Source organism: Phocoena sinus, chromosome 10 (genome assembly GCF_008692025.1).
Source record: "Phocoena sinus isolate mPhoSin1 chromosome 10, mPhoSin1.pri, whole genome shotgun sequence".
NCBI classification, from domain to species: Eukaryota; Metazoa; Chordata; class Mammalia; order Artiodactyla; family Phocoenidae; genus Phocoena; species Phocoena sinus.
Genome location: NC_045772.1, coordinates 61,879,361 through 61,894,650, shown reverse-complemented (window position 1 = coordinate 61,894,650; position 15,290 = coordinate 61,879,361). Strand labels below are relative to the sequence as shown.

The window sequence follows — 15,290 nt, the reverse complement described above, 5'->3', positions numbered from 1 at the left end:
TCCCAGGGGTGGTGCTGGCTGGCTCCAGGGAGCCTCCCAAGGGTAAGTGCGTGGCTGGTAATTGCACGATCTTTTCTGAATCTCACTTTCCTCCTTTCTAGGGATGACCCCACAGAGTCATGCCAATGAAATGTGGCAGTGTGCCTGGTGACTGGTCCCTGGCCCCTTTTGGGTACTCAGGAAGCGATAGGTGTCTCCTCCCTGAGAGCTGACAGCTGCTCTGAGCCCCTTCCACAGCTACCCCTGGACCAGCTATCGTGGAGCGGCAGTAATCCTTAGGTTCCCATTCTGGAAGCTTGAGTCAAGCCCAAGTCCTGGAGGAGGGAGGTCACACCGGGGTCAGTTGGTGGACCCAGGCAGGAGGAGGCACATGTCTGGCTGCTACCTTATCATAATGCGATGCCCGTTACCAGTAACTGGGTCTCAGGAGCTGGGAAGGCAGGCCCCTGGGGCTGAATTGAGTACCCCCAGGTCTGTGGGCTGAAGGTGTTGTTGATATGGGCTTTGTGATATGTAGGTGCTTTTCAGATAGAACAGGCTGAAAAGGACCCAGCCAAGCCCTAGAAGGCTTTGCTTTCATAGCTGCTGCTGCTGGGGGTGGCCTTATCTCTATCAGAGCTCCTGAATCCAGCTTGTGACGTCCAGAGCCCTGTCTCGGTTCCCCGAGAGCCTCTCCTCTTCATCTAGATATCAGTGATCTCCAATGAAGGCCCAGATGAACTTTCTCTAGGCTTTGGTGTATATCTGAGATGTGGAAATTCCTACTTTGAACTCTCTCTCCTATACCCGTGACCCTGGGCAGGGGGTCTGCCCTTCCCTGTCTCTGTAAAATTTGACCGTTCAGCACAATGGACAGTGCCCATGTGTTGGGTGAGCTTAGGTGGAGATAAGCATCTCTTTTTTTTTTTTTTTTTTTTTGCGGTACGCGGGCCTCTCACTGCTGTGGCCTCTCCCGTTGTGGAGCACAGGCTCCGGACGCGCAGGCTCAGCGGCCATGGCTCACGGGCCCAGCCGCTCCGCGGCATGTGGGATCTTCCCGGACCGGGGCACGAACCCGTGTCCCCGGCATCGGCAGGCAGACTCCCAACCACTGCGCCACCAGGGAAGCCCGAGATAAGCATCTCTTGCAACATTCAATATATATATATATTTTTTTCTTACTTAATTATGGTTTTAGTGTAGTATATAGCACAATATGGGCAGCCCTTTTTCAATCCATTCAACAATTCAGCACCATCCATGTCCAGTCCAAAAAATTCCTGAAGAGTGGGCTTTCATCTTTGGTACCACCTTACGAGTTATTCTTGGTTTGCAATAGCTGCAAAGAAGCAAAAAAGCTGGTACCTTCACCTTGTCTGTGAGTACAAATGCTGGTACTCTGATTGCTGCAACCACTGAGGCCAATTAAAATAATACTGTAACACACAGGAGTGATACATCCAGTTCCCAGGTTCCAGATAAGAGCAGCCATGCCCATATAGGAGGGGATCACCCACCCCCATTGGTTAAGGCCTTCGGTTTGTTGCCCTCAGAGTAGAATAAGACACTGTGTTCCCACGGACAAGGAACTCCACAAGAACCCATGGTCTACTTTTGGACACGGACTTTAAGGACCACACATGCCAGGCACTTCTAGAAACAGGACTGGCCTGCGGCGCTCACACTTGGAGAAGCTTCTGTTTTGGCAGCACAAACTAAAAACTTCTTAGTGTATTCTGGTTTTAGCCTCCTCTCCTGAGTGAAGTAGCCAGGGATTGCCAAGTTCCACAAGCCCTCAATCGAATGCTCAGCATTAATTCTCTCCATGGTCTTCTAACAGCCAGGCTACAGTTTCCCCTTCCCATCCAGGGGTGGCATCCTCATCGTGGAAAGCCTCCTCCTTGACAGTGCCAAACTCGGGATCCAGTGCTCTGACGTGGTACCGATGATTTCCCTCCCGCTCAGTCAACAGCTGCTTTAAGATTCTTCAGTGTCACCTCCCCCAACCTCTTCGGTATATTGACCATGAAGGGCGTAAGTGGTCGGCCAGTGAAACAGAGCACCTTCGTGCAGGCGCTGCTGACAGCTGGAGAGCTCTGTGAGTGAGGCAACTTTGAATGCGGGGGCCAGGACTCCCGGCATTCACTACCTGCTTGGGTTCTGGGTGACTTGCCCCGAACCCTTCTGTCCTGTCTCCTCTGGGTCTCCATGGCGCGTGGGTGCTCCATGAGGCCGGAGATGCCCTGCCCCGAGCTGTCGATGGTGTGGTGCTGAGGGTCGTGGCCACCGAAGCTGCTGCGAAGGCTGCGGAGGGCATCCCGAACGAGCTGCAGGTCGCTGCTCCCTCTGTGAGTGACTGAAGCAGCACCTTTTCCTGCCACTGGAAGGAGAAAACCATTGCTTTGAGCGCTGTGACTGCTGCAGTGGGTCACCTCCTCCGCCTCTCTTTTCACACAGTGAGTCAAAAGCACGTCTTTGTGTTCCACCTCCCGCTTCAGATCCACCTGCTGGTAAATGGCCTCAGAGAGTTTCCGAAGTGCTTCCTCCGGCTTGGCCTGGTACTGCTTCAGGAGGCGGTCCTTCTGCCCCAGTTCTTTTTTATATTCTGCCGAGAGCCGATTCCTCTCATCTAGCTTCCTCTGCAGATCCACGTTCTTGTGCAGCTCATCTTCGTGCATATTTGCCCTCAGCCGTTCTTGTCTGAGCTGAAGGACAGACGTGTCCTGCTGAGTCATCCTTTACCCCCTGGAAGTTTCTGGCTTCTTGTTTATACTTCAGCAGCTCCTTCTTTAGGTCCTGATTCTCCTCCATACTCTGATCCAGACGACTTTGGATTGTAATCAGTTGTTCCTCGGGATTGACTCCTGGTTCACAGAGGGCCAAGGGCCTCTCCCGTTCATCTTCGGGTAAGGATCCATTGAGCAGTAAGGCCTGTAATCCTGATATCATTCTCCTGGCTTCCTCCATTTCTTTTTCCAAATGTTCTTGTTGTTCCAACAGCTGTTCTTCCCATGAAGTCTCCAGATAGGGCCGGGGGCTGCCTGGTCTCCAGTCCCGGGATAATGGAGAGTCTGTCTCCTCTGTTTTGTTCTCTATTCCTTCAGAGGGAATAATCACGAAATCTGCCTTCTCCTCCGACTGGGTTATAATGGAGTCGCTCTTTGCACTGTGGATAGGACTGGGGGAAGTCAGGCATTTGACTTGCGTCCCTCCCATGGTCCCCCTCGTGGCTCCGGCTTCAGCAAGTCGGCTTCCCGGGGTGAAGTGGGAGGCTGAAAGTCACAGCGCTCCCCAATTTGGGCATGTCTCCCCGCGCTGAGGCCCGAAGAACGACTCCACGGGCAGGCCAACTACCAGAGCCGCTCGCCCCGGTGCCGAGAGGGAGGAGGGAGGACAGAGAAGCAGGCATCTCGGCCCCAGGGACGGGGATGCTCCCAGCTCTGAGGCGCGCTGTCCTGGCAACTCAGACACTGCAGCAGCCCGGCCTCGGCGGAAGCCGCCTCCCCTCGCAGGCTGCGGTCCCCGGAAGCGGCATTGCCGCGCGGCTCCGGGCGTGCCCACGGGCGCAGGCATTTAAACCCATCTCCGACCCACCGGAGAAAACCGACATTCAATATTTTCACTACACTGTGCACATCCCCCGTGCCTGGCTTCTTATCGCTAGGAGCCATTGCTTCTTTGAAGCTGGGAACTTACTGGTTTCTAAGGGCATCTAACTATGGCTTACCCATCTCTCAGTAACTAAACACACTCCAGACATTCACATACGACACGTGATTTGGGATGAGATGCCTCAGAGAGCCTTTGCAGGTGGAAAAATGGAGGGAAATTGTGTGGTGATGGGACTTATCTCTGCCACCTAGACATGCAATAAAAAGTCCATTAAATCTCTCCCTCTCTCTCTCTCTCTCTCTCACACACACACACACACACACACACACACACACACACACAGAGAGAGAGAGAGAGAGAGAGAGAGAGAGAGAGAGAAACAAAGCATTCACTGAGCACTGGCTGTGGCCCAGCCCTTATTAGGGACTGGGAAAGAGTGGATAAAACAGTGCCACTTGAGGCTGACTTTGCACAGCTCTCGCCTATAGCAGCTCATATTCACACAGAGGAGATATGCATCGACAAACATTTATTTCTTTTCCATTCTTGAAATTTGCAGAACTCTCTCAGGGAAAACACTAAACCTATTAAAATATGGAAAAAATGAAGCAGCAACTTTGCTGGGTAGCAAAAACCCCAAACCTCACAATCCCTCAGTGACTGGAGGCTGGGACACCTGCTTCAAAGGTAGCCCTTTCCTGGTTCCCCTGTCTACTGCACCAGCAGGGTCCTGCCCACTGCTGCTGGGGACACAACGCTGGGGAATGGCATAGATGTCCAAGGACAACAAAGTTTGGTGACTTTTTATGGATTAAATATATATTTATTGGGACTTCCCTGGTGGTGCAGTGGTTAAGAATCTGCCTGCCAATGCAGGGGACACAGGTTCAAGCCCTGGTGTGGGACAATCCCACATGCCACAGAGCAACGAAGCCCCTGCGCCACAACTACTGAGCCTGCGCTCTAGAGCCCGCGAGCCACAGCTACTGAGCCCGTGTGCTACAACTACTGAAGTCCACGCACCTAGAGCCCGTGCTCCACAACAAGAGAAGCCACCGCAATGAGAAGCCCACGCACCGCAATGAAGAGTAGCCCCTGCTCACCGCAACTAGAGAAAGCCCGCATGCAGCAATGAAGACCCAATGTAGCCAAAAATAAATAATAAATAAAATAAATAAAATAGAAAAAAAAACCACTTTGTGGAAAGACACTTTGGGACCATGTAAATATCCTGATCCTCACCAAACTTCCTCCACGAGCATCGTTGATGTTTCTTGGTTTAATTATTACTATGATCGTTGACAAATCCAAGATTACTTCTACATTTATTAGTTGGCATCTTCTGTAGGGGAAAAAAAAACCCTTTCTCTACTCCACATTTATTTATCTATCTATCTATCTATTTATTTATTTATATTAGTATAGACTCAGGGATCCCTATTTTATTTATTATTTATCTTGAGGCTCAGATTATCTCAGCTTTGGCCAGTGAGAACCCCTTCAAGCTGGCTTCTGTGTCCTTTTGATATAGTCCCTCCATCCTTTAAGCACTTCCCAACTTTCTGGAACGAGATAGTCCTGACTCATCTTGTGATTTATCTGTCCCAGCCCTAGAATTTGTCATTTCTCAGAGGCAAATTAGTTTCTTTTAGTGGAGGATGGTATCTAGAAACCAAGATCTGAGCAGTAGGTATGCTTACAGCTTTTGAAACGTTGTCAGTGATTTTCTGACTCTTAAGCCAGGAACAGAATGTTACCTTCAAGCTTTAACCTTCTGGACTAGTGACTGCAAAACCTGTTCAGGTGGTGGGCAACATGGACATAATGAGACTTTTTTTTTTTTTTTTTTTTTTTTTTTTTTGCGGTATGCGGGCCTCTCACTGCTGTGGCCTCTCCTGTTGCGGAGCACAGGCTCCGGATGTGCAGGCTCAGCAGCCATGGCTCATGGGCCCAGCCGCTCCGTGGCATGTGGGATCTTCCCGGACCGGGGCATGAACCCGTGTCCCCTGCATCGGCAGGCGGACTCTCAACCACTGCGCCACCAGGGACGCCCCTGGCTCTTTCTTGACAGGTTTCAAATAAGAAGTGTCTAGCTAGGCTGAGGAATTGCTGACCGGAGAAATTCCAGCTAGAATGTTTGGCTGCTGTATGTTCCATGAAGTTAAGGGCATCTCCTGGAGATGGGAATCTATTTTAAATAGTGTGTCTTCATAAATTCACACAAATATTTTGTCTGTTTGATGCATTAAATGGCCAAAGAACAACTTTCATTGGAACTCTATTAAACCAACATCAGTGAGCACCCACTGAGGGTCAGATGCTGGATTAGACAGTGGGGAAATTTGACAGAGCGTCACCTGTCCTTACTCCGGCAGGTCCCACTGTCTACTTGGGTGAGTCACCTGTGGAAAGAAATAAATATGGCAGATTGAACACACATATTTACTCTCCGAAACTCACGAAAACTGCAGTGAAGTTTGTTTGGATAAAAATACAGTTGGTTGTTTTGAAAATGAGAATTCATTTCAACATGATTGATATATTATGGAACGATTTGAGCCTAATGTGAATTTCACATTTGCTTTTGCACAATTTTATATGTAAGGCACATGGGTGAATGTGGATAACTGAGCCACGTAGAAATACACAAAACGCACACAACTCAAACCACTACCACCTGCTTCAGTTCACAACCCACACTCATCCACATTAGCTGTTACAACTTTCCATCAAATTTCAGGTAACCCTCCTCCTGCTAATAACATACAACTCACAAGAACTTCACAATAACTCAAGCTGCAACCCTTCCGGTGCCCATGTCCACAAGCAAATGTCAAGTCTTTTTCCAGGTAAGACGCTTTATTTATTGTAGTCGTTATGTATTTCTTAGCCATTTAATATGTGTAAAACTGTGCTACTGTTTTTATTAGGCTCCTATCTTTTTAACGAGTCACTGATGACGTTTTTGAGTATTGTGTCCCTAACCCCTTTTCCCCTCCATAAGCTCTGTGGTTTTGTTGCATGATTTTGCGCAGTATGGTGATAAAAAAAAAACCTTTTGTTTAAATTGACGTATAGTCGATGTACACATAGTACTGTGATTTTCAGGAATGTGTATATCATGTTATAGCAGAACCGTTGTGTGTAAGACAAAGAAAACAGCAAGGGTTAAGGCAGAACACTTCTGGAAGCTAGAAAGTAGAACAAGTTGTAACTGACTGTGAGCTAATAGAAAAATAAATATATTGATCTCTGCCCCCCAACCTCCCATTCCTGGCACAGAGCTCCTAAAACCCTCATAATTCCCTAAGTGATAAGAGCCTTGGGAACATCTTTTGTTCTAATATTTGGTCTTTGACCCTGTCTCTGACACAGGGCTGCTAAAACCCTTGTAAATTCCTAAGTGATAAGAGCCTGAGAAGCATCTTTTGTTCTTTTCAGGAGGCTCTGGGTGAGCTCCAGGATGGCAATCCATGAACAGAAGCTTGGAATTTTTATCTCCACCCTCCGCCCCCCGCCCCCCCCCCGCCCCCACCATCTTCCGGAGACGGGAGAGGGGTTGGAAATGGAGTTAATAATTGATCACACCTATGTGAGGAAGCCTCCATAAAATCCCAAGAGAAGGGGGTTTGGAGAGCTTCTAAATTGCTGAAAACATCCATGGATGGGGCTGGGGGAGTGATGCAACCCAACTCCATGGGGACAGAAACTCTTGCTCCTGGGACCCTCCCACACCTTGCCCCATGTATTTCTCATCTGGCTGTCCACTGTATCCTTTATCATATCCTTTAATAAACTGGTTAGCATAAATGTTTCCCTGAGTTCTGTGAGTCACTCTAGCAAATTAATGGAACCTGAGGAAGGGGTCGTGGGAACCTCAGATTTATAGCAAATCAACCGGAAGCACACCTGACCACCTGGACTTGTGACTGGTGGCTGAAGGGAGGGGGCAATTTTGTGGGACTGAGCCCTTAATCTGTGGGACCTGACCCTATCTCTAGGTGGATAAGTTCCAGAGTGGAGTAAATTGTAGGACATCTGGATGGTGTTGCAGAATTGCTTGGTGTGGGGAAAACTTCCCGTACATTTGGCCACCAGAAGTGTCAGAAGTGAAGTGTTCTGTGTGAGTAGTAAAGGAGACACGTGGGAGGAGAACTCCAGGTTTTTAAATACACTATCTTAGACCCAAGAAAGTTGACTCTTAAGCCAGCTGGGAGAAAGAAGGCATCTACAGAGAGAGCGCTTCAGAAATCTGCATGGATTCTCCTTGGGTCTATGGTTGAGTAACCAGCCTTGTATGCATAGAATGATACTCCATGAGGTTAGGCAAAGAATGACTGGGGAGTTGTAAGCTGAACGATTTTCAGAGCTCATTCAAGTTAGAACCAATCAGAGAAGAGAGTCCTTAATAAACACCCGGAGCACTCAGCAGAGACCCCAGAAGGATCATGTGCTAGTGGAAAGCCCAAGGTAGTCCAGAGTAAAGACTACTCTGAACTTACCCTAACAGAGCTTAACGCTGGGGGACTTAAGATACCTAATTCCAAGACTTAATATAAAGCTACTGTAATTAAGACAGTATGATATTGGCAAAAGGATAGACACATAGACCAATGGAATGGAATAGAATCTAAAAATAGACCCACACATATATGGTCAATTGATATTTGACAAAGACAAAAAGGCAATTCCATGGAGAAAGAATAGTCTTTTCAACAAAGGGTCCTGGAAGAACTGGGTATCCATTAAAAAAAAAAGAATTTGATGCATTACACAAGAACGAACTATAAATGGATCATAGACATTAACATAAAAGGTAAAACTATATAACTTCCAAAAGAAAGCATAAGAGAAAATCTTTACAATTTTGGGGTAGAGAGAGAGTTCTTTGCTAAGAAACAAAAAGCATGAAGCATAAAAGAAAACATTTGATAAACCAGACTTCATCAAAATAAAACCTTTTGCTTTTCAAAAGACATAATTAAGTGAATCAAAAGTCAAGTCAGCCTGGTAGAAAATATTCATAGTTTATATATTTGACAACGGACTTGAATGTAGAATACAGAAAGAACACTTACAACTTGGTAAGAAGACAAATAGCCCAGTTTAAAAATGGGTAGATTATTTGATCATACACATCACAGAATAAGATGCATGAATGGCTGGTAAGCACATGAAAATATGCTTAATGTTATTAATTATTAGGGAAATCAAATTAAAACCACAGTGAGATCCACTAAACCCCCATTAGAATTATTGATAATATCAAGTATTAGTGAGTGTGTGGAGCAATTAGAATGTTCATGTGTTGATGGTAGAAAAGTAAAATCGCATAACCACTTTGGAAAATCACATTGCAGTTTCTTATCAAGTTAAACATATATTTACTTATGACCCAGCAACTCCACTTCTAGGTATTTATTTACCCAAGAGAAATGAAAATGTATGTCCATAAAAACTGCATGTAGAAGAGCTCTCGTATCAGGTATTCAATATAGCCCCAAATGGGAAAGAACTCAAATGTCCATAAAAGGTATGGATTGTGCTATATACATGTGATGGAGTGCTACTCAGCGATAAAAAGAAATGAAGTCTTACCCATGCAACAGCATGGATGAATCTCAAAAAATTTATGTTGAGCAAAAAAGCTAGACACTAAAGAGTACTTACTGTATAATTCTATTTATATGAAATTCTAGAAGAGACATCTATTCTATAGTGACAGAAAAGAGATGAGTGTTTGCTTGGGGACTAGGGTTGTGGGCATTGATTATAAAGAGGCACAAGGAGATCCTTTGCAGGTAATGGGTATGTTCTATATCTTTATTTTGGTGGTGGCTACACGAGTGTATACCTTTATCAAAACAGATCCAACTGTACACTTAAAATGGATGCATCTTATTGTATGCAAATTGTACTTCAATAAAATTGATTTAAAAAATCTAGAAGATTGGTTGAAATCTATTTATGAGCCATTGGACCTTGGAATCCCCTCCCCTCTTCAGAACAGCCAGACACTGTTCCTCCCCACCTCCACAGAGGACTTCAGTTTTATTCTCTGGAGTTGGTTAAACAGAGGGTCTTTATAACAAGGCACAGTGGGGCATAGACACCTTACTGAAAAGATGGTGAATGAAGTAAAGTTTACAAGCAAGTGCTGAGACCCCCAACCCTCTTCTCTCATTTGTTTTCCAGAATGACAGAAGTCAGACTTACAGATTCCAGGAAGGGGTTTGGAAGATTTTTCTGACCAACTGCAAAGGAAAGACCCAGAACACTGTTACTGGAATCTCTCCATGTGAATAGCTTAGCTAGCTCACTCTACAGAGAGCTTAGCATTGACATGCTTCATGCACGCTCATGGAGCTCTTAGTGCTGCCTCTGGAAATGTGAGTAATCAGTCACGGACCGATAGTCATCTGAGAAGAGCCTCCAACATAAAAACTGAAGCTCAGAAAACAAACAGGAAAAAAAATCTGGAGGAAGCAGAGACTAACTAGGGAGATGAAAATATTAAAACTAAAAATCTCCCTTTTATTAGTATTTTCAAAGAAAAAGAGAAGATAGATTATTCTTGAAACAAGAACAGGATACAATAAAAAAATGCCTAGTTAGAAAAAAAAATCAGCCCTTGGAAATATAAAAACTATGATAGCAGAAATGAAAACTTGTGTAAATTATTTTGCAAAGAATATGAAGGAAGTTTAGAAAATAGAGAAAAAGGGTAAAGATAAGGGAAATAGGACACCAAAGATAAGAAAGGTAGGGAACCAGTTCAAAGAGGTCCAGCATTTAAGTAAGAAGAGTCCCAGAAAGAGAGAACAAGGAAAATATAAGGGGAGGAAAAAAAGAGAAAGAATCCCAGAAAAACTTCCAGAACTGAAGGACATAAGTTTGCAGGTTGAAATGGACCACTAAATCTCCAACAGATAACAAATCATTTTACGGGGAACAGAGAAGACTCTACAAACTTACAGAGAGGAGAAAAGTTTCATATACAGAATCTAGAATCAGAATTACTTCAAACTTGTCAGCAGTAATATTAGCAGCCAGAAGACAATGAAAACCATAAAAATTTTGAGGGAAAACATTTTCCAACTCAGAATTCTATAGCTGTACAAACTATGAATTAGTTTGAGCCCGTGTCCCCTGCATCGGCAGGCGGACTCTCAACCACTGCGCCACCAGGGAAGCCCTCAATTACTTTTGAGTATAAAGAACATTCAGACATGCATTTTATCAACACATTTACCTCACCTTTCTCAGAAAGCTGGAGGATATGCTCTATCAAAACTAAGGGGTAAACTAAGAAAGAGGAAGAGATAGAATGCAGGAAACAGGGATTCAAGTGCAAGAGAGAAAATAAGGGGTCCATCCATCTTTCGATCTATCTATATCTGGGGCATACTGGGAAAATGGTGGCTGAAGTGGGGAAGGGAGACTTTCTTTTTCCCATTGTCCTGCTGGGATACTCAACCAATAGGATAAAAAGCTAACCATCTAGGGCTTCCCTGGTGGCACAGTGGTTGAGAGTCCGCCTGCCGATACAGGGGACACGGGTTCGTGCCCCGGTCCGGGAGGATCCCACATGCCGTGGAGTGCCTGGGCCCGTGAGCCATGGCCGCTGAGCCTGCGCGTCCGGAGCCTGTGCTCCGCAATGGGAGAGGCCACACAGTGAGAGGCCCGCGTACCGGAAAAAAAAAAAGAAAAAGCTAACCAGCTAATGAGTGGTTGGGGGAAGTTTGGTTTCTTGCTGGACCCCAGAGGAGATACATCAGAAGCTTTGAGTTCTTAGAACACTAGACCCTGGTGAAATTTCAGAACTTTAAAAAAAAAAAAAAAAGAGTGAAAATCCTAAAAATGCCCAGACATAAAACAATCAACAACAAAAACAGGTTATCTGAAAAGGAAAGAGAATTATACTGGCACTGAAGTTATCAGCTACAACTTGGAAAGCCCGAGGGCCATGGAAAAGACTCACAGCTTCCAGGGGGAAGGAATCTTGGCCAAAATATTGTTAAAGTATTAGGGTAGAAGGCAGACATTTTCAGATCTGCAAGATCCATGAACCATTTCTCAGGAACCTATTCAAGAAGGTAGTTAAGACAAATGAAAATTAAATTTGAATGAAAATAGAGACATCTCAAGATAAAAGAAGACCAAAAGCATATCAAGCAGTGGAGAGCAATAAATCTAGTAAAATCTATAGCAAGTAAATGGATGATGATAAACTGACTTTTAACTATGCTATAAATTAGAAAAGATCTTTGAAATAGAAGACAAGGGGAAAAATCCTTAGCAGAAAGTTGAACTTAAAATGACAGATTATTTCAACCAACCCCAGGAGATGGGATAGAGAGATGATGGTGTTGAGAGGAAAGAGGGGATGAGGATTTGGAAATAAAAAACAAAATAGGTGGAGGGTGTCACATGACTATATACTTTTGGTATGTTGATGGGGAAGTACTGGTTCAAATATAACTTGAAATCTGAAAGTAATTATTAGTAAACTTGAGATAGATAGAAAAACTGCCAAACACCAGAGAGGAGAAACATGAATTAAAAAAAGAAAAAACCATAAGGACACCCACTAACATAGTGACTAACAGGGACAGGTAAGGGGACTGGGATTTAAGGAAGTGAAGGGAGAACTTTCATTTTTCCCTCTATGTTCTTCTTGAATTTTTGAATTCTTTTAAACAAGTAAGACACATTGATTAATTGCCTTTATAATTAAAGACAATGACGTAAGGAACTCTGAAAAGTTAACAGAGGTCAAAGATGCAAGGTGATACCATCTGCAATGTCGTCGGAGAACTGCTCTGCCCTGACTCTCCCTTTCTTTCCCAGCATAGTTGTTCATTTTCTACAAATGATTAATGACTGTTGCTTGAGGAAAGGGCTAGAGAATGGTATGTAGATAACCCCTGAGGCCCCAAGGTGAAAAATGAAGAATATATGCTATAAATGAAGATGGCTATCTGTGCACTTAACGTGTTCTCATTTGTTGCAGAAGGGAGACGCTCTGGCAGCCCTCCGGGAGATTCAGTGTTCTCATTGTTAGAAAATTGGAGTCTGTGATGGGACTTAGGTGACCCCAGGTTGGAAGCCACTAGAGGGATGGCCTGGTGAGATCTCTGGCCTAGGTCTTCTTAACCTAGAAGTTAGGGCACCTGGATTTTTGTTGTGTCTCTGCCATTTTTATGAGCCATCTGTCTTTGTGCGAGTCATTTAACCTCTCTGAGGCTCATTTCTCACCCCGGAAAGATAGTGCTGCTACAGAGTCAGCATTCTTTAAATGTTTGTTGAATAGATCAATGATCAAAGGAATGAATGAAGTGGCTTGTCTAAGGCCCGTGGGAGCCGTACCTGAAGCCCACAGGCGTCTATGCAGCCCGATGCTCTAGTGGCTTAACACGCAGTGAAGGTGGTCCCTCCCTACTCACGCCCCGCACTCACCGGCCTCCGCACTCTGCACACTTCCTGGAGGATCCGCTCCTGGTTCTTCACGGAGCACAGGACCAGTGTGCAGACCACCACATCCATGGAGTCGTCGGCCACCTGGTGCAGGTCCTCCCCGGCAGCCACCAGGAAGTGCTCAAACTGCAGGTGTCGGTTCTCAGCAATGCTCTTGATCAAGAACTTCTCAAATTTGGGGTTGGGATCAATACAGGTCACCCGGCATCCAGGCGGGTAGAACTTGAAGTTGGGCCCTGTGCCACAGCCCAGCTCCAGCAGGGAGAGCTTCCCGGAGGGGCCTGCGAACTCCTGTAGATTGCTGAGGAGCTCCTGCTTCTTGCTCGCCACCTGTTCGTTGTACATCACAGTAAACCTTGCCAAGAAGTAGGGGAGCGATTTTTTGCATATCCGGTTCCTCAAGCCCAGGAAGTCCAGCAGGTACTTGGGAAATGCCAGGATGCAGACGGAAAGAAAGAGAGGGTGGGTGAGGACTGCCAGGGGCAGCGTGCAGGAAAGAGAGCCATGGGGACGGGTGGAGGAATGGGAGCGGGGTGGGGGGTGGCGCCACCCCCTCGGGGAATGGAACACCCTGTAAACCCCCCAGTAGCACCGAGTCGTCAAATGAAGGACACATCAAGGGGAGTGGTGTCTCAAGTCTCAACCTCCTTGGGCTCCTACCAGAAAAGACACGGTAGGAATCACCACGGGCAGGTGCTCCAACTCCCGCTTACTGAGCCCTTAAGTACATTTTCCACATTATCTTCTTCAATGCTTAAAAGGACTCATGAGACAGACACTCTTAATCCCCCATTTTACAGAAGGAGAAACTGGGTCTCACAGAAGGTAGCTGCAAGGTCGTGTAGCTGGGAAGCGCAGCCGAGTCAGAGTCCCCATCTTTCACCTGGAGCTGCCTGGTTTCCCTGGAGACTGCTGATCTCCTTTAGGGAGAGTCACTGTCACGCGGACTGAGATCAGAGAAAGTGCGTGCATAGGATGATTGGGTAGAGCATTTGGTGAGAAGAGCCCCACAGAATGTTCTGGAAGCAGAAATAGCCATTCTCTTAGAGTCTAGAAACGTCTCTGAACTAGCCTGCTCTGCCCACTCCTTGGAATATCTAGATCCTTGTCCACCCTTAGCTGATTCCTGCCACAGACGAGGGCGTTTGTCCTCTATGCCAGGGCTGGATACCGTGCAGCCCACTCTTAAATCCATCTTCCACCTCCACCCGCCTCGCTCCCTTAATTAGCTCCGCCCCCCTCTCATACTTAACATCTCTCTTTGCGGCCCTTCTCCTTCTCCTCTGCCAATCTGCCTGCTCAAGTCTCTTATCCTACAATAATCCTTTCCTTGAGTTTTCTTTCCTTTCAAGCTAATTTCCCGTCTCGCTTCCTCTTACTGCCAAGGCTCCGTTAGAAATTGTGTTCAGCACTCACAGTTTCCGCGTCCTTAACTCATTCAGACCTCAGCCCACTGACATTCGGCTTCTACCCCTACAGCGCCAATGAACGTGCATGCAGACAAATGGAAGGCCGTCAGAGGGAGGGGAGGAACAGGGGAGAAGGAGAGGGTGACTGTACTAGGGAGTGGTGGCCACGGAATGGAAGCCTGTATCTGAGGAGGTGCGGGACGCTGGCATCCAGGGCGCAGGTGGAGAGACAATCTGTCCTCAGAGCCTGGAGGCAGAGAGAAAAGATGGGTGCGGAGGTAAGTTCAGCTGGGGGAAAGAAGGTAAGAGAGTTCCTTTGCTTTATTACAAAGTGAATCAGTTATACATATACATATGCTCCCATATCTCCTCCCTCTTGCATCTCCCTCCCTCCCACCCTCCCTATCCCACCCCTCTAGGTGGTCACAAAGCACCAAGCTGATCTCTCTGTGCTATGCGGCTACTTCCCACTAGCTATCTATTTTACGTTTGGTAGTGTATATATGTCCATGCCACTCTCTCGCTTTGTCACAGCTCACCCTTCCCCCTCCCCACATCCTCAAGTCCATTCTCTAGTAGGTCTGTGTCTTTATTCCCGTATAGATGGTAAGAGAGTTTTTAACCAGAGGGCTTTGATTTTCTCAATGAAGAAGAAGGCTATGATCTATTGCTGAGAACGAGGGTGTAGGGTACAGGGTTGGCGATAGGAAGAGAGTAAAGAAACTTTGCAGCAGCAACCACGGGGACTGGGAGAAATTGCTGACCAAAGGCAGAGAGAAGCCTTTAGTAGCAAAGAGGATGCAGGTGAGCCTG

General features: G+C 46.2%; 2 protein-coding genes across 2 annotated transcripts; both read right to left on the bottom strand.

Annotated features, from left to right (window-relative positions):
• Positions 1-1,105: 1,105 nt before the first annotated feature.
• Positions 1,106-4,474, bottom strand: LOC116760215 (dixin-like). Its single transcript, XM_032644731.1, is given in 3 exon segments — positions 1,106-1,942; positions 1,944-2,712; positions 2,714-4,474. Coding segments are annotated over 3 exon segments (1,401 nt in total). The 5' UTR covers positions 3,196-4,474; the 3' UTR covers positions 1,106-1,792.
• LOC116761173 (methyltransferase-like protein 7A) lies at positions 4,303-14,263 on the bottom strand. The gene is made up of 4 exons (XM_032646943.1): positions 14,206-14,263; positions 13,047-13,541; positions 5,706-5,762; positions 4,303-4,334 (listed from the first exon to the last, which is right to left on the bottom strand). Exons 1-4 carry the CDS (start codon positions 14,261-14,263, stop codon positions 4,303-4,305), a joined length of 642 nt encoding a protein of 213 aa, XP_032502834.1.
• Positions 14,264-15,290: the final 1,027 nt, after the last annotated feature.

Bases quoted from the DNA above. Each gene is read 5' to 3' on its own strand.
- LOC116761173 (XM_032646943.1), bottom strand. From the start codon at position 14,263: ATGGATTTAAGAGTGGGCTGCACGGTATCCAGCCCTGGCATAGAGGAC. The intron at 13,542-14,205 runs GTCTGTGGCAGG...TGCCCCTGGCAG, and splicing joins CATAGAGGACAAACGCCCTC to TCCTCACCCACCCTCTCTTT. The intron at 4,335-5,705 runs GTCAGCAATTCC...TTGTGTCCCCAG, and splicing joins TTCTAGCTGGAATTTCTCCG to CAGCAGTGGGCAGGACCCTG.